Source organism: Poromitra crassiceps, assembly GCF_964638095.1.
Source record: "Poromitra crassiceps genome assembly, chromosome: 2".
NCBI classification, from domain to species: Eukaryota; Metazoa; Chordata; class Actinopteri; order Beryciformes; family Melamphaidae; genus Poromitra; species Poromitra crassiceps.
Window position 1 is genome coordinate 17765783 of NC_139624.1, and position 19344 is coordinate 17785126.

The 19344-nt window shown below is 43.2% G+C and overlaps 2 protein-coding genes across 2 annotated transcripts in view; one reads left to right on the forward strand and one right to left on the reverse strand.

Moving 5' to 3' along the window:
• il17ra1a (interleukin 17 receptor A1a) overlaps positions 1–7768 on the forward strand; it is a 22783-nt gene extending 15015 nt beyond the window's left edge. Inside the window, exons 8-11 of the mRNA XM_083656644.1 lie at positions 3375–3449; positions 3737–3815; positions 4563–4676; positions 4789–7768. Coding sequence (XP_083512770.1) covers positions 3375–3449; positions 3737–3815; positions 4563–4676; positions 4789–6254 — 1734 coding nt within the window. The 3' untranslated portion in view covers positions 6255–7768. The remainder of the gene's footprint in view (positions 1–3374; positions 3450–3736; positions 3816–4562; positions 4677–4788) is intronic.
• Positions 7769–14002: 6234 nt separating this feature from the next.
• On the reverse strand, positions 14003–18179 carry tmem121b (transmembrane protein 121B; the record flags this gene model as incomplete). The annotated part of the gene is made up of 3 exons (XM_083661202.1): positions 14003–14218; positions 15645–16283; positions 17859–18179. 3 exons carry the CDS (start codon positions 18177–18179, stop codon positions 14003–14005), a joined length of 1176 nt encoding a protein of 391 aa, XP_083517328.1.
• Positions 18180–19344: the final 1165 nt, after the last annotated feature.

Sequence of the window (19344 nt, forward strand, 5' to 3'; positions counted from 1 at the left end):
TTATATTATTTCTAAACCACTCACTGTAACTCTGAAGTTATATTATTTCTAAACCACTCACTGTAACTCTGAAGTTATATTATTTATAAACCACTCACTGTAACTCTGAAGTCACATTATTTCTAAACCACTCACTGTAACTCTAAAGTTATATTATTTATAAACCACTCGCTGTAATTCTGAAGTCATATTATTTCTAAACCACTCACTGTAACTCTGAAGTCATATTATTTCTAAACCACTCACTGTAACTCTGAAGTCACATTATTTCTAAACCACTCACTGTAACTCTGAAGTCATATTATTTCTAAACCACTCACTGTAACTCTGAAGTTATATTATTTCTAAACCACTCACTGTAACTCTGAAGTTATATTATTTCTAAACCACTCACTGTAACTCTGAAGTTATATTATTTCTAAACCACTCACTGTAACTCTGAAGTTATATTATTTCTAAACCACTCACTGTAACTCTGAAGTTATATTATTTCTAAACCACTCACTGTAACTCTGAAGTTATATTATTTCTAAACCACTCACTGTAACTCTGAAGTTATATTATTTCTAAACCACTCACTGTAACTCTGAAGTTATATTATTTCTAAACCACTCACTGTAACTCTAAAGTCATATTATTTCTAAACCACTCACTGTAACTCTGAAGTCATATTATTTCTAAACCACTCACTGTAACTCTGAAGTTATATTATTTCTAAACCACTCACTGTAACTCTGAAGTTATATTATTTCTAAACCACTCACTGTAACTCTGAAGTTATATTATTTCTAAACCACTCACTGTAACTCTGAAGTTATATTATTTCTAAACCACTCACTGTAACTCTAAAGTTATATTATTTCTAAACCACTCACTTTAACTCTGAAGTTATATTATTTCTAAACCACTCACTGTAACTCTAAAGTCATATTATTTATAAACCACTCACTGTAACTCTGAAGTCATATTATTTCTAAACCACTCACTGTAACTCTGAAGTTATATTATTTCTAAACCACTCACTGTAACTCTGAAGTTATATTATTTCTAAACCACTCATTGTAACTCTGAAGTCATATTTCTAAACCACTCACTGTAACTCTGAAGTCACATTATTTCTAAACCACTCACTGTAACTCTGAAGTCACATTATTTCTAAACCACTCACTGTAACTCTGAAGTCACATTATTTATAAACCACTCACTGTAACTCTGAAGTCATATTATTTCTAAACCACTCACTGTAACTCTGAAGTTATATTATTTCTAAACCACTCACTGTAACTCTGAAGTCACATTATTTCTAAACCACTCACTGTAACTCTGAAGTTATATTATTTCTAAACCACTCACTGTAACTCTGAAGTCACATTATTTCTAAACCACTCACTGTAACTCTGAAGTCACATTATTTCTAAACCACTCACTGTAACTCTGAAGTCATATTTCTAAACCACTCACTGTAACTCTGAAGTCACATTATTTCTAAACCACTCACTGTAACTCTGAAGTCACATTATTTCTAAACCACTCATTGTAACTCTGAAGTCATTTGATTTCTAAACCACTCACTGTAACTCTGAAGTCACATTATTTCTAAACCACTCACTGTAACTCTGAAGTCACATTATTTCTAAACCACTCACTGTAACTCTGAAGTCACATTATTTCTAAACCACTCACTGTAACTCTGAAGTCATATTATTTATAAACCACTCACTGTAACTCTGAAGTTATATTATTTCTAAACCACTCACTGTAACTCTGAAGTCACATTATTTCTAAACCACTCACTGTAACTCTGAAGTCATATTATTTATAAACCACTCACTGTAACTCTGAAGTCACATTATTTCTAAACCACTCACTGTAACTCTGAAGTCATATTATTTCTAAACCACTCACTGTAACTCTGAAGTCACATTATTTATAAACCACTCACTGTAACTCTGAAGTCACATTATTTCTAAACCACTCACTGTAACTCTGAAGTCAGAGACTAGCCTCACTCAGTCAATACCATACTGCAGCTCATAATGCACGGTGGCACGGTGGCTCAGTGGTAGAGCTGTCGCCTCGCAGTCAGAAGGTCCTGAGTTCGATTCTCGCCTGGGACACTGCGGGCGCTGTGGTTGTGTTCCCCCCATATCGTCAGTGCCTACTGCCCAAGTGGGGTATCTCGTCGTAAGGGCCTTTCTGTCTGTGTGGAGTTTGCATGTTCTCCCCGTGCTCCCCCAGGGTGGTTCCTCCGTATATAACCCCCCCCCCCTCCCCCATTAAAAACATGCAGAAGATCAGATCGTCATCGTCATCCGACCAGTGACGACAACATCCGAAGTCGGTCCCCGGGCGCTGTACGAGAAAGCGACCACTGCTCCTGGCCTGCCCCCCGGAGGAAAGGACAAAGCCAGGATGGGTTAAATGCAGAGGACAAATTTCACCGGCCACCGTCAGCATGTGTGTGTTTGTGGCCCTCCGTGCATGTGTTGATTGTAATCGTGTGACAATAAAAGACGGGCTTGTCCGTCTGAAATCGTTTTTTAATCGTAATGTTCACCTCTCCTACTCAGGGCCCACTTGAAAATCTCAAAACCTTTCATGGCCAACCTCCGACCCCATAAAAAATACATTGGCCAAATAATGCGGCCAAATAACCCAGTCACAGTTAAGGGCAGACATTTATATATATATTATATATATATATAATATATATATAATATAAATAACCCAGTCACAGTTAAGGGCATAACTTAACACAGTTAAGTAAGTTAAGTAAGTTAACACAGTTAAGTAAGTTAAGTAAGTTAACACAGTTAAGGGCAGACATTTCTTTTTTATCAGCCACGCATTGGCCGATGGCAATTATCTCAAAATGGCTGCAAAATGCCAATAATCATCCTGATTAATCAATCAAAATCATCAATGAATCGTTCTATCTCTACTCTCAACCACGTTCAGTCAGGTACCACTCTGCCACTCAGTAAAAGCTGTTGGTGTGTTAGGATGCGTTCACAGCAGGCATGTTCTGAGCAGTTTATTTGAAATCTGGAGCAGTTCCTCATTTAGTTTGGCCAGGTGAGAACAATGCCATTCAAATTGGGGTCAGACCAAATAAAGGCAGGGAGATGCCTGAAAATGAGTCTGATTTCATGAGGAATGAAAACATAACCCAAACCAACGACAGGAGCTCAGAATGCAAGGGTTTCTGGGTATAAGGAAACAGATGTTGACATGTGATAGCCATCGGTTCCACGTGCTTGGAGAGCTGGCCTAGCATAACAAAATGAAGTGTGGACTGACTCTCATATTCAGCTGTTTCTTCATGTGTTCTTAACTTAATAATGCATGATACAATCTTTATGCTTTCACTCCAGAACAATCAGACATCACTGAACGTAACATTCAACCTTGAAGACTGGCCGACAAGCTGCTGCCAGTTTGATGTTGTGGTAAGTCTGTAATTCCTCTAAAGCCCATGGCACACCAAACAAACATTATCCAACAACCGCCAACGGCAGTTGTTGGATAATGTCTGAATGGTGTGCCATGGGCTAGAGACAGACAAACAAGAATTGAACATGTGGAATCTGACCAAACAACAAACAAGGACAGACAGCCATGGCACACCAAACAAACATCTGTGTTTGTGGTAGAATGTTTGATTGGTGTGCCATGGGCTTAAGAATTCACAACATATTTGATGCTCATGTTAACATCCCCTGTTACTTCATTACAGATCAAGCCGTTCTTCCCACAGTGTCAAGACTCAGACTGTACCCGGCATAGTGGAACTTTCAAAATATGTAAACCTACAGGTATGACATATCAAATATTATGTCCAGGTGGGCCAGTGACTGGCTACTGTTGTCTGAAAATGACAAAAACAACAGTGACTTTGGTTGAGTTGCTAGAGGGCTTTGGGTTCATATAGCGCCCCCTCCTGGCAGCCATATTGGAGGTCAAAAGCTCTTGGACAACAACAGCTGAGAACAGCTTATTGCTTTTCTAAACTGGACCATCTCAGCAGAATTAAAAATGTGCTGTGTTGACCGAGAACTGATTATTTCACCACTGATATCAGTTTTTATATTTTGTATACACAGGGGTCAGCCAGTTACTTCCTGTTGTGTTTACACTTCCTGTGACAGTACAGTACTAGTGACCAGGGTGTTTTGAATAGGAAGTCATAACAACTGGGTCAAGTGGGCGGGGCTACATAAGGTGAATAGCCATCACTGCTAGTAGCCTACTGTATATCTAGTAGAAGCTAGAGTTAGTACTAGTGGCTAGTGGTCACATATTAACATTAACATTGACTATTTTGCTAAATTAGCCTGCTGGCTAGTTAACAAAGCCATAAACAATCATTTTCACATCGGCTATCCCTTTTTCTCTGGTTGTTTTTTTAGACATTACTTGCACACAGCCAACTGGCCAATGGTGAATTGGCTGTGTGGCATCGTTGATTTCTGACACTTTGTGGGACTTTTGCCTCTTTCATAACTAGTTCACTCTGTAAAAGCAGCAGTATTGTTGATCATGGACCACTCTGTTTTCCACAGAACATCCAGCAGAGGGAGCCAGTGTCCCTGGCTACGCATTTATTGGCCTGGGAGTCATCTTGCTGTGTGTGGTGATGGGATTTATTAAGTGTGTTCTCTGCAGGCCTGAGCCAGGTAAATAGAATACCGGTATACAGTACATTGTGATTTATCTCACTATGAAAAATGTTAGAATGGCGTCCGATCTGTATTTACGTGTGATTTTCTCGTACACTTGGACTTTCAGGCCAACCTGCTGTTGCCGTTGTGCACGGCGGAGGTGGAGAACCACATCTCCCTGACCAACCTCCTAAAGTGCTGGTGATCTACTCCCAGGACCACCGGCTGTACAGGGACATGGTGCTGAAGCTCTGCGCCTTCCTCCGGGCCAAGTGTGGCACCGAGGTGCTGGTGGACCTTCTGGACTCCACCTCGGTCAGCACCGTGGGTCGTCTCCGGTGGCTGGAGGGGCAATGGAACCAGCTCCAGCACCCTGCAGACAAGATACTGGTGCTGTGCTCGCCGGGCGTGCAGGCCAAGTGGAGAGCCATGTGTGGTCAACGCCAGGTGACCCTGAGAGAAGACCTGCTCTCCCCTACAGACGACATGCTCACCCCCTTCCTCAATCTGTGTCTGCCCGACATGCAGCTGGCGGGCATGCAGGGCAAGTACATGATCGCCTACTTCAACGACGTCAGTAGAGAACAAGACGTGCCCTCAGTTTTTGACATTGCGGTCAAATACAAACTGATGAAGCATTTTGAAGAGCTGTACTTCCGCATTCTGGACATTGAGAAATATCAGCCAGATCAGGTCAACCATATTGAGGGCATCGGTGGGGATGAATATTTCAACTGTCCCTCGGGTAGAGCCCTGAGGAATGCCATTGAAACTTTCCAGGCCTACCAGTTGGAGAATCCTGATTGGTTTGAGATGGAGTGTGTGGGCAGCAAAGAGGAGGTGACAGCCGAGTCCAACCTCCTCATTGAGCAGCTGCAGATCCCTCCAGTCCTACAGCAGGTTCCTCTAATCAGAGAAGGGCCTCCTGTCTGCATACACAAGGTTGAAATCAATGCAAACATGGACAGTGTTCGTATTGTAACGCCTGAACTAAACCCAGAGGGCGCTGTGACGTCAGTAATGGAACTTAAACCAAGGGTCAACACCGAGCCCCAGCATCTATATCCATTCAACCCGGCTAAAGTGTTGACAACTCACGTGTTTCCTCACAGCCCTGGATCACAGCCTTTCTACATGGTTAAACCTGCTCTGAACAAGCCACCCACACCGACAGAGAACTGCCTCCACTGCCTCCACCTTGGGGTGGAGGAAGTTCTCTGTCTGGTAAGTCCAGTTCCTGTTGAGGATGAGGAAGAGGATTCCCCTCTGCCTGTGAGCCAGCCCTCCCCTCAGATAGACCAGAGACTCCCGGCCTCACAGAAAGCCTTCCACTCAAACCCTCCCCAAACAGCAGGTGTCAGCTTCCCCCCACGAGCAGGGGACCACTGCCAGTATGTGGAGATGGAGGAGGAAGAGGTTCTGGAGCCTGGTGGAAAGAATCCAAGTCATGGATCTGACCAAGGCTACATGTCCAAGATGTCCTCCCAACACGAGGCCCCGGCTCCTGAAGAGCATCTACTGGCTCTGGCCAGGCTGCAGGAGGAGCTGTTCTCCCAGGGAGGCCGTGAAGCTTCTAGCCCCTTCCACTTTTAACTCTGTGCTGTTCAATGCATTCTAGAAGCAACTTTAACCCATTGATGTCCTCAGTGGAATTTTATAATTTCCTTAGCATTTAAAGCTGCCTTCATATGATAAGTGATCTTCTCTTCTCTCACATCTTCTCTCACTGCGAGGTAGAGCGGAGAAAGGTCAGTGGTAAGTAGGTCAAAGTTTAAACGATTTGAACTTTGACCTCAGCGGACGATGGCAAATTTGAGCAGTGCACGACGCCAAGGGTAGCGCTGCCGTATAGTTGGGAGGCACTCTCCCCACAGGAAACAACGACACAGCTCATGTGTGGGGGGCACCACTCTCCCCACAGGAAACAACGGCACAGCGGGCGCAGGTCATGTGTGGGGGGCTTAAGTACTAGCTGAGCTAAGCACAAGTCCATTGACATTTTTCAAATTGGTCAAACAGTGCAAGTTTGTCTTAAATCAAGTGAATGGAAGTCATATGAATGTTTGAAAAAAAATCAACTTTGTCTACCAATTGACGCATGATAAATATGTGAAATACTGTATATATTTTTTATTTTGTCATGTGTGGCCACATGTCGACAGTTTCCACAGCAAATGTAGTGTTTCTACCTCTTAACAGAAAACATTCTGTGAGGCTTTTCCTTAAGTTACTAAATAGAGTGGTTAGTCTACTTACCTTGTTTACCTACATTTCCCAGAATGACTTTCGCCAACCGCCAGATAAGGGCTGCAAACTTGTTACTTTCAATCAAAGAGGGGCGTTCTCTTTACATGAGACAATAATCACTTTCTATAGTACTTTACTCAAATTTATTTCAGTTTTCAACCACATAATACTCTGTTGTACATCTACAGTACATAGATTTGATTATATCAATACAGATATACACCACACAATTTTACAGGTAGAATTTGCTTTCTGTAAACAATAGCCATTTTTATTTTCCCTGTAAACGATTCTGGAGAAAATGATAGCCCATATAATATCAGGAAAGTGTTAACATTGCAAACATGTGTTTTCTTATCACACATAAAGAAGAAGAAGAAAATATTGAATCTGTGTGGCCTGATTGAGTGCTTTGAATATTCCATATCCAAGAAAGCCATGTCCTTTGGTAGTATTTGTGTGATGATGCACTGTGCTTTGTTAGTACAGGTTAGAAAGGCCTAATGTATTAAAGTACACGTTGTATACAGAGCTAAAGTCACACCCTCTTCTGGGTTAGGCATACAGTATGAACCAAGGGATTTTATCCACCATTTATCTTTCCATAGACATTTCATAAAATGTTTATAAAAAATAGTTTGACTTGGTCAAACCAAGCAATTCAGATGTATTCAGAATCAGAACAGACCATAGAACATTTCACTCGGACTAAAACTATTAAAATGCTACTAATACTACTATTACATTTTATTTTTATCCGCTATTAAAAAAAAAAAGGCAGCACTTGCCCCTCCCTCATTACCATCACTGAGGTGTCCTTGAGCAAGGCCAACCGCTCCAGTGGAGCTGCTCAGTGGCCAGCAGATCAGACTGTGGTTGTACTGGTCAGCTTCCAGGTGTGAATGTGATCAGGGCGCTCCTGAAAAAGAGACTCCCATATAAATAAATAAAGGTTAAAAAAAATGAAATGCCTATGGAAAAAAGAATAGTGGATGGAATCCCTTGGTTCGTAGGCGTAACCCGGAAGTGGGCTTGCCTTGAGCTCTCTATTACAGTAGAGAAGAAAATGTAAATAAATTGTCTTGGTTGTGATATATCTGTCTGGTAAATCCTTGTGCAAATCCAAATAAACACCCTTACAGACCCTTTCCAACCACACAAGGTTACATGATGCATACATGTGTGTTACTGGCATAAGGAAATGATATAAAATAGTATAAAACTTTTAAATACTTTGGCAAGATATACAGTAAGCAACAAACAAATGCAAAAAGCTGTTTCACTGTCACATAGTGCAATCTGACGAAACAAAGTCAAGAGAACCAGTTGAACCCATGAACATATGATACTATCCTGTATTATGCTAACACATCAGCTGCTCTGGATTGTGATTCTCTATGACCCCATTTACACCTGCTATTAAAATGTGATGTGTACCCAGACATGCTATCCAGACAATCCCATTTTGCCTTTGCCTTTACACCCGCTGGTGTTTTAAATGTGTTCCCGTTATCCTCATTCAGATCACATCTCACATGTAATTTAGCTGTCAGAGGTGAAAGAGAAGAGAAGAGGTGTCACTCCGGTCTTTAGGCTAAGAGATGCGTTCAATGCTGCCCAAGGTAGACCTGAAAAATAAATACCCTAATTATGTTAAATAAACCTTATGTGCATTTGAGGGGGAAGGGAGGGGTCTCTTTAGGCACAGAGGTCTGCTTTCTTATTTTTTTTTAAGATTGCATTTTAATACCAGCTGTAAATGGGGTCTAGTCTCCCTGTATGGAAATAGTATTTCCTCCTGACAGAATTGTTAGGGTGTTGAGTCAAATAGTAAATTAAGTAAAATTTATATTTAAAGGCAATTAAATCGAGAAGAATGCCATTGCTCGATTTGCTGGTCCTCACATAATGAAAGACCAATGCAGGCACAACAAAGTGAAATGTGTCCTGATTGGTTACTGTTGTATGACTCAGAGCACAGGAACATGCTAATTATTTTTCATCAACATCAGTCCTCAGTCAACCCCCTCCCAAGGCACAAGTCAGCTTCACCTCAGACCTGCATCATCTGCAGCTTCACCTCAGACCTGCTTCACCTCAGACCTGCATCATCTGCTTCACCTCAGACCTGCATCATCTGCTTCACCTCAGACCTGCATCATCTGCTTCACCTCAGACCTGCTTCACCTCAGACCTGCATCATCTGCTTCACCTCAGACCTGCATCATCTGCTCTTCCTCAGTCGACCCCCTCCCAAGGCACAAGTCAGCTTCACCTCAGACCTCAATCACCTGCAGCTTCACCTCAGACCTGCATCATCTGCATCATCTCAGACCTGCATCATCTGCTTCACCTCAGACCTGCATCATCTGCAGCTTCACCTCAGACCTGCATCATCTGCTTCACCTCAGACCTGCATCATCTGCTTCACCTCAGACCTGCATCATCTGCTCTTCCTCAGTCGACCCCCTCCCAAGGCACAAGTCAGCTTCACCTCAGACCTCAATCATCTGCAGCTTCACCTCAGACCTGCATCATCTCAGACCTGCATCATCTGCTTCACCTCAGACCTGCATCATCTGCTTCACCTCAGATCTGCATCATCTGCTTCACCTCAGACCTGCATCATCTGCTTCACCTCAGACCTGCATCATCTGCTTCACCTCAGATCTGCATCATCTGCTTCACCTCAGATCTGCATCATCTGCTTCACCTCAGATCTGCATCATCTGCTTCACCTCAGACCTGCATCATCTGCTTCACCTCAGACCTGCATCATCTGCAGCTTCACCTCAGACCTGCATCATCTGCTTCACCTCAGACCTGCATCATCTGCTTCACCTCAGATCTGCATCATCTGCAGCTTCACCTCAGACCTGCATCATCTGCTTCACCTCAGACCTGCATCATCTGCTTCACCTCAGATCTGCATCATCTGCTTCATCTCTGACCTGCATCATCTGCAGCTTCACCTCAGACCTGCATCATCTGCTTCACCTCAGATCTGTATCATCTGCTTCACCTCAGACCTGCATCATCTGCTTCACCTCAGACCTGCATCATCTGCTTCACCTCAGATCTGCATCATCTGCTTCATCTCAGATCTGCATCATCTGCTTCACCTCAGACCTGCATCATCTGCTTCATCTCTGACCTGCATCATCTGCAGCTTCACCTCAGACCTGCATCATCTGCTCACTCTTGGACAAGCAAACTAAATTAGAAAAATGCAAAGAAATTCCCCCAATTCTGTTAAAGTCATTCTACTTTGGGGGACAGGTGTAGGCACTGAAAACAAATTCACACTGCTCTGGACCATATTGCACATAGTCCTCAGTCTTCCCAATAAATAATCTAAAATACTTTTATCATCCATGTTCTTTACCCACACACAAAGCATTGTTATAAGGTTATAAAACAGTGACGCATAGTGATGAGTTCAGTGATAGTGCTTCTATGACTTAGGCTATTTTTATGCAAAGCTGCTGTCATTTTATACTAACCCACTTCAAGTTGATTTGGTATCAACGGTGTTGTTCTTATTATAGCAGCTGGATGCAGATTGTCTCCCATTTTCACTGGGACATGTATAACCGTAAGATATTTACATGCGGTACACTGCAAAACCGGGTGTGTCATTTTCAACACATTGGTGCGATTAGTTTGGGAAAATACAGATTTGTCTTATTTAGTAACACCACATATGAAGGTCATACATCTAAAATGTTATAAATAAATCAGTGCATTCATTTTGAGAAAATGGTATTATAAGCAATTGATAAGGAAACTATTGCAGAGAAGATTGGTAATACTGTAAAGCTGCAATGATTACTCAATTAGTCGATCGTCCTGGGTCATTTTTTATATAACTCGTCCGTTTAAAGTACAATTCTCTTCTCTTTTAAAAATTTGTATTTGTTTATTTATTTAAGAAAAGGGACAATGCACATTCATTAACATGAGCACATGAGTCCATCATGTAAATGTGCCAGATTTTAAATTTGAGGTTGAATGTGTGTATCACATGTGAGGGGGATTGTTTCTCTTCATGTCCTGTTGTGTTCCGTGTGAGCTCATTAAACCAAATTCCTATCAACGATGTTGAATGGCAATAAAGTATTGAAACTTGAAACTTGAAAAAGATAGAAAAAGGGGTGATTGACAGATCGCCTGTCCAGTGATTGCGCAGCTTGCCGATCACGGATCAATAGCAGGCAGAGCTGTGGCTCTGGGAAACTCCCATCTCACGTGAGGTGCGCAAGGACTCAACCCATTCCCTCCCACTCTGCTGATGAAAAATCAAGATGGCGACGGCCAACGAATCAACTCCAAACGGGAGACCAAAATCAATGGGATAGCTCTGTCTATATTTTTAGGTCAGTGATCTACCCACATGGTCTGCATACCCAGAATGCCTTGCAGTCTGTGGGGATGACGGAGGAACAGAGAAACGCCATAAAAGTCTCCAAATGTTTCATTGACTTTCTCTTTTTGTTTTAAGGATGTTGGTTGTTACGGTTATGGTTAGGCAATTAAAACAACTTCGTTAGATTGAGTGTCAGGCAATTAAAGCAACTTGGTTAGGGTTAGGCCACGCAATTAAAACAACTTGGTTAGGGTTAGGTAATGTGTGGTCGGGACTTGTGGCGGGTGGGTTAGGCATTCGATGCCAGGGTTCTATTACCAGGTAAGTCACATTTAAATTTTCTTTTAAATTTAAATGTTCTAATGTTTGGGTTAGGGTTAGGGACCAAACCCTAACCCTAACCTTAACCAAGTTTTACTTGCCTAACTGTAACCATAACAACCAACATTTGGGACGTAATTCTACATTTTCAAATCACATTTTCTGATAGCGTTTTCCCAACGGGTGTTCGGTCTTCTTCGGAAGGCATTCTGGGTATGCAGGCCATGTCGCTAACCTACATAATCTTGTGTTGAAAAGTCAGGTAAATATGTGTTGTTGTCCCAGACTAGACCAACAGATGTGTTGAAAATGACACAAGTGTAGAACTCCTCCTGTCCACTAGGAATCAATCAGCATAACGGTAATAAGCAGGCCAATAAAGGTGAGTGTTTTTAGGAAGGGGAAGTTGGATGAAGTGCGGCCCTTTTAAAAATTATGCAATGACTAGCCAATGACCTTTTGAAATGTTGTGATGTAAACAAACTGACACAAGATATTAAACAGTAGCATAGCCAACAAAATCAACAAAACTCCCTTGTTGGCCATGTCTCCATGTGAACAGGGCTGTACAAAACCTGTTGGCAATGCTGGATCATTGTGCATGAACGACATTACGCACACGTGTCTACTCTACTCTCAGTACCAGAAACAGCATTTAGAATCAGCACAGACAGTAGACGATACGTTCAATAGAAAACATCACATTTACATGGAGAGTTGGAGCGTAGCCCGGACATCTGGACTCAAACCAAAGGGATTCGTTGGAATTGCACTTTGCAACACCACACACAGTCCAGCAGGTGTCACTCTTTTAAAGTGCCCTCGATTACAAGTGCAATGTTTTAAATCCCAGGCTGAAGGAGCACAGCTCCACAGGGTCCAGCAGGTGATTCTCCAGTTGTTGGCTTTGACTGTAGCACCTGTCCACTCTGGCCTGAAGGGAGAGAGTGTCATAAGGCCGGCACCGATGATGGGAAGTTGGAGATTCCGACTTATAACTGGGAAAAATGCAATGAATCGGCCCTTCGAGTTGGAATTTCAAGCAAGAAACGCTGTACACGAATCAGCATGACCTTTCAGTTCGATTTTCAGCATCGCATGAACTTATATCCATCAGACACCTGTGTGGTAAAATGGTTGAACATCTACATTTATGCCATGTTCCATTTGCACTGAGAACTGGGAATTTCCCAGGTCACAGACAGCTGCCATCCAAGATGGCAGCTCCCGCATCAACAGTAGCCTAATGAAAACCGTAGTAATACACTGTTTATTAGCACTTCTGTCTTATTTGGGTCTAATTAAATCAGTCGTACACACAGCACTGTCGAACTTCTATCTGTGCACATGGTGCTATGGTGTTTGTATGTGCAAAATACCATGAAATGTGTTGTTATCAGCTGTTATAACAATGGCCAGCCTGGCTACAGCTAACCCTGGCTGCTTTTCCGACTTTACTGGAACACAGTCAACTCGGGTGTGGTGTCATTCAACTGGGATATACCTAGTTCCCAGTGCAAATGGAATGCGACATTAGAAGAGCAAGTGGAGGGTCTGCACCCAGGCATAAAAATAAAGTGTCTGGTGTGTCAGAGAAAGTCATACGAGACGAGTTCCCACACAGCATTCAAATGGGAGCTGAGGTTTCAGTGTTGGTGCAGATGTTATTTCATGCTGAACTGAGAAATAGCCCAGAAAAATAAAATAAATTACTCCATCAGCACTTTTCAGAACAAATCACCTTTTTGTCCCAGCATGGAATAAAATATCAACAGCTCCCTCGTTTTTTCTTAATACTGTGTTTGGAACTCTTTGCCGCTTCACACATAGGCTATACATTTGACATGTAAATTGACACTTACAGTAGCTAACCTTCTATGCTAATTTGCTGGCTAATGTTGCTAAATATCACTGACATAACATTAGCTTGTTGGTTTTGCGTTGGCAAAGAATATCTCGCGGGGGTCCATGCAAACCCGATTCTGACCCTACAGAGTGGGAATTTCCCATTTGCACCTGTGACCTGAGCGCAGCATGAGTCCTCGAGGTTCCAGATTCCCGCTGTCAGGTTGGCAGCTAGGCTATAGACCATTTCAACTTGACAACATCAACATTATAAATTGGCCCTAGCGTACTTCCTGTTGCTGTATTTGCTAATACAATAACCGAGAGGAAATAAACTTGAGTCCAAACTGCTCCCTAGCAACAGAATTCCGGCGAAACTGTCTATACTGGAGGTCGGTTGGGTTTGGGGTCTGTGGCAGCGTTGCCAGATCTCGCGAGAGAATGATGCAAGCAGGTCTTAAGCAGGCGGGGAGAAGAGGAGCCTCAGACCCCGGACTGGAGTCGCTCGAAGACCTGGTTGCTTGTTTCTCTGGTGAGATCTGGCAACGCCGGTGTCTGTGTTCTAGGACTGCGTGACGGCCAAGGTGTTGACGTAGCCGTGGGGACACATGTCGTTCTCGGACACGCCGTGGGAGAAGTGGGCGGGGTTCGAGCCGCTGGCCAGCCGCCTCACGCCGCGCAGCGTCAGGCACTGCTCACACAGCTCCAGAAGCTTCACCAGCAAAAAGAACATGTTCTTCAACATGAACACGGAGATGGGCATCTTGTAAACGTAGACCTGGAAGTAGGGGGGGGGGGGGACAAAATACAATAGTACAGTGGAATCCGCTTAGTGATCACGGTTAGTGATCAATAGGGATGCACCGATGTGAACAGTTTGGCCGATACCGATATTGCTGTTATGGCCGATAACCGATATTTACCGATGTTGATATGATCTATATAAAAACACATTTCTATGATAATAACATGTTGTACATACTGAAAAACACCATTTCAATACTTGATATGTACTGTATTCATGTAATAAATATACAAATGTCAATTAGATGGTAATCTCATCTGCATGAGTAATAAAGACAAAGGGGCAAAAATCGGTTATAATGATCACCGTCCCAAAGTGATCACTATAAGAGGATTGTGATAATAAACATTTAAGATAATTGTATTGTGGTGAATGTCCGTTAATCGTATAATCGTGAATATCGTCACATGAGAATGAATATCGTCCCGAGTAGGGATGTTCATCAATTATCGAAAATCGATAATTGATCGTTAAGGATTGGAATCGATCCTGTGGCATTTGGATCGATTTTTTAATTATTAAAAAGTTTAGGCACAGTTTTTTTTTTTTTTTTTTTTTTGGACTAGGTTTGGGTGGAATTCGTTCCTCCTCGCACCACTCCATTGCACAGCCGACTAACGTGAGGTGGAGCTTCATATAGTCTCTAGTTTTCTGGCTGGGCACGGGCCTTTGTGCCAACAAAACTGTTTTAAACATGGGAAATTCACACCGGCATGCGCCGGGGACAGCAGTGTTGGAGAGGAGACACATTGAAATAAAGAGTTCATTGAGGAGAACACGTTGTCTTTCGTATTTTCTGCCATAGGCATTCATTTTGTAAAAAAAAAAAATTCAAAATTCAAAATTTTCTAAGTATTAATATGATCGATAATCGATAATTGATCGTTAATTTTCACCAATTATCGATTTTGGAAAATTTTCAAAATGAACATCCCTAGTCCCGAGTCACGAGTGACTTGAGTTGAAACTAACTAACTTAGCTCACTAACAAGTCAAAGTCCTATTGATTTCCTGTTTTACTTTGAATTGCCATCTTCCACAAGGGGAAGCGCGCTTCTTTCTAGTCAATTGTCGTCAACATGACTGAAGCCGGCTGGGCTTGCCCGCTGTATCCTCCAGCGAAAAAAGTTAAACCAGATGTGTGGAAATATTATGGGTTCAAGAATAAGGAACAACAGAAAGACAAGGTTCTCACCTGCAGAACCTGCCGGGGGAAGGTGTCTGCCCTGTGGGCCAACACCTCCAATATTTCTTAACTAAATGTAATTAATGTTTTAGTGCCATATTATGAGTTTTAAGCATATTTTGATGATTGTCGTGATACATGTAATATCATTAATCGCGATTATTGTGGACAGGATAAACGTGACATGACATTTTCAGATGGTCCCACCCCTACCTGGAAGCACCTGACCACCAGTAAGGGAGCGTTGACCAGCAGGCCCATGACCAAGCTGGCCCACAGCCAGCGGGACGCCGTCAGCTCGTATAGCCACACCACAGGCACGGCCAGGGACAGGAAGTAGACGGAGATCACTGTGTACTTCAGGTAGACGCTGCCTATCTGGTTCCTTAGGAGCATCTCCACCAGCGTGAAGCTGTCCAGAAGGTCCAGGCAGGTGCCCATGAAGCAGCTCTGGGAGCGGTGACGTGTCGCCCCGTTCAGATCCTCGATGATGGCGTTGATGAGGCAGAAGAGCAGCGGCGCGGAGAGCAGCATGACCACTTTGAAGCCGGTCACTCCGCACGGGACTTTGAGAGCCACCAGGTCCAGGATGGAGGTCTCCAGGACGAGCACCACTTTAGGCGTGCAGGCGATCACGTAGATGAGCCAGGCCAGGTAGGCGTAGGTGAACTCCCCGAGGTTGCAGCCCAAGACGGAGCTCTTCTGGTGGAAGCCGCAGGCACGCTCCCGCTTGCTCCTGGCGTTCTTCATGAAGAAGATCCCCCAGCCGGAGATCACCACCAGGTCTGTGGCAATCCACGAGCACCAGTACAGATCCGTGAAGACGATGAGGTAGAAGTCCAGTACGCCACCCTAAAAGTAGGGATGCAGCAATTAACCCATTTCACTATTAACTGCACTTTAATACGTCATGGTTTAATAAACCATGAAGATCATCAAGGACATGACCCACCCGCACAACAGCCTGTTCTCCCTGCTGCCGTCAGGGAAGATACAGGGTCCCGAAGGCACGCACAAACAGTGCAATAAACCTGTGTTATTGTCATTTACACACTCTTGGACACTAGTGGACACTGTGAACACTTTCATCTTATTCTATTTAATACCTTATCACTTCTACTTTATTACCTCTCCTATTTAACTGTTGCCTTAGCTGCCCTTCACATACACTGTTACATTGTTGCCATATTTAACTATTGCATTATTGTCTATTTGTTGCTTGCTGTGTTTTTGTGCCCTATTTGTTGTGTTCTGTGATTTACCTCCTGCACCTTATCTGTAACGGAGCCCACAGCATAAGAATTTCGCACGTGTGTACTCGTACAACGGAGTGACAATAAAAATCTTGAATCTAATTAAAGAATACTCATGATTTTAATACATCTGCTGTGAAATAAATGAATGCCTAATAATGGTGAAGGTGTGTTTTTTCCTCCAGCTATAACCGTACCATCAGAATCTGTAATAATCTATCTATAATCTATAATCCTAGAATAAAATTGCCTAGGCGGACGGGCGGTGTCTGTCGTGTCTGTCAGTCACGATTGACCGATACCACACAACACACACACAACACAACACAACACATGTTCATGACATCGGGCCAAAGCCGACCGATACCAGGCAGCCCGGGTGGACACCACACAACGCACACGCACAATACAACACACACAACACGCATTCGTGACATCGGGCCGAAGCCGACTGATACCACTGGCCCAGGCCGACCAACATCACACAACATCACACAACACAACACAACACACCCCACAAGACGACAACAACAACAACAACACACACACACACACACACACACACACACACAACACACACAATACACGTTCGCAAGGGCGTAGGTTTGACTTTGACATTGGTAGGGAGTGAGACACATTGGGGAGGCCGCGAATAAAAGGCTAGAACACACAGAAACCTTTCGAGTAAAAACCATAAACCTTCAAAATAAAAGCACAGACCCTTCTAAATAAAAGCACAGAACCTTCAAAATAAAAGCCCAAAACCTGCCAAATAAAAGCACAGAACTTTCAAAATAAAAGCACAGAACCTTCGAAATAAAAGCACAAAACCTTCCAGATGAAAGCACAGAACTTTCCAAATAAAAGCCCAAACCCTTCCAAATGAAAGCGCATAACCTTCAAAATAAAAGCACTGGACCTTCAAAATAAAAGCACAGAACCATCCAAATAAAAGCCGAAAACAGACAGACCACACACCCACGCAGCACACAGACCACGCACGCACACGCACGCACGCACGCGCACGCACGCGCGCGCGCACACACACACACACACACACACACACACACAAACAACACACAGCAACAACAACAACAACAACAACCGGCCCCGAGTCGTCCCACATAACCACTCTATGCGGCCTGAAAATGTAGCCGATCTATAATCTGTGTACCTGGAAGACGAGCAGGAGGAAGCACAGCGCCTTGTACAGCAGGCTCCTCTTCGACCTGTGCAGCAGCAGCGGGGCGCTCTGCATCAGCTCCCCCGATGTCATGATGCGGGCGGCGGTCCGGGCCGAGCTGCAGAGCGGCTGGATGCTGCTCTCCTCCGGGTCAGGCTGACTGATGCTGCCGCTGGTCGTCTGGGTGTCCCGCCTCCTGCTCAGCAGCTGCTCGGCTCCAGGCGACCACGACACGGGGGAGACGTCTGGGCAGAGGCTCGCTTCGGATCGGGGGTAGTCGGCCTTGGGATTGTCCTGTTGTTCTGAGCTCATTGTATTGGTGCGGTCGCGTCGCCTCCCACTTTTCTTCTTTCCCGATGCTTATAAAGGTGGAGAGGGAGACGGACGCACGCAAAACCAGGCGTGGATCAAAACTGATGGAATGGACTAGACCCGTTGAGACATCACATGAAATATCTAGGGCACATTTTCCAGTGTGACAAGCTTTAATATTGACAATCATCATCAGCAGTTTTAGGAGTAACTAGTTACTAGTTAGTTAGTAACTATAGGTTACTGGTCCTTTTTTGTGCAGTAACTAGGCTAATCTAACTAATTACCTTTCCAAAATGAGTATTAATTACGTTAGTGAAGTAGTAGGCTAACTGGGCTGTACTAGTTACTTTAGGACATGAAACTAACGGACAACTTCAGAGGATTATCCGGACTGGGGAGAGAAGCCGCCTCCCTGACTTGGAAAAAATGCTCCACAAGCTGTAGCCAGAGCCCCAGAGGGTAATGGTCCTTGAGTAAGCCTCCCCAATAAGCAAATGTTCAAGTATCCCATGCAGATACAATGATAGATCAAATCTGACAGTATGTCTTGTCCCACAGCAACACTAAAATGTGTCCATTAATAAGACAATCGAAGCAGACTTTTAAAAGTAACGCACGCACACGTTACTTTACCTAGTAATTACTTTGAACTAATTAGTAACTTTAAATTGTAGTAAAGTAATTAAATTGCTTTTTGAGAGAAGTAACTAGTAACTAACTGCCAATTTTCAGTAACTTGCCCAACACTGGTCATCAGTCAATTTAAATGTTTAGCCTATCATATTTGGAAGTTAATGAGTTGCAGGCAGCAGGGATGGTTTACAGTAAACAATGGTGTTAAAATATAATTTGACATGATCATAAAGTGATTTTAATAACCGAATTAGATGGAATACCCTACTGCTCATAGAGGGTAGGTATTCATTATAGGCTGAACGATCTCAATGTCAATTGAAAATGTCTTCTTTTTTTAATGGTAGTTATTTAATCACAGCCTATTTATTGTGAATCATCTTGGAATACCAAAGACTACAGAACACAGCCTAAGTACCTGACTGGGCGAAAACAGGTTCTTGGACCACAAACACATTCAAATTAAATAATACATCAAATAATTTCACTCCACAAAATACAGACTTTCATAATAAACTTTAATTTCAAG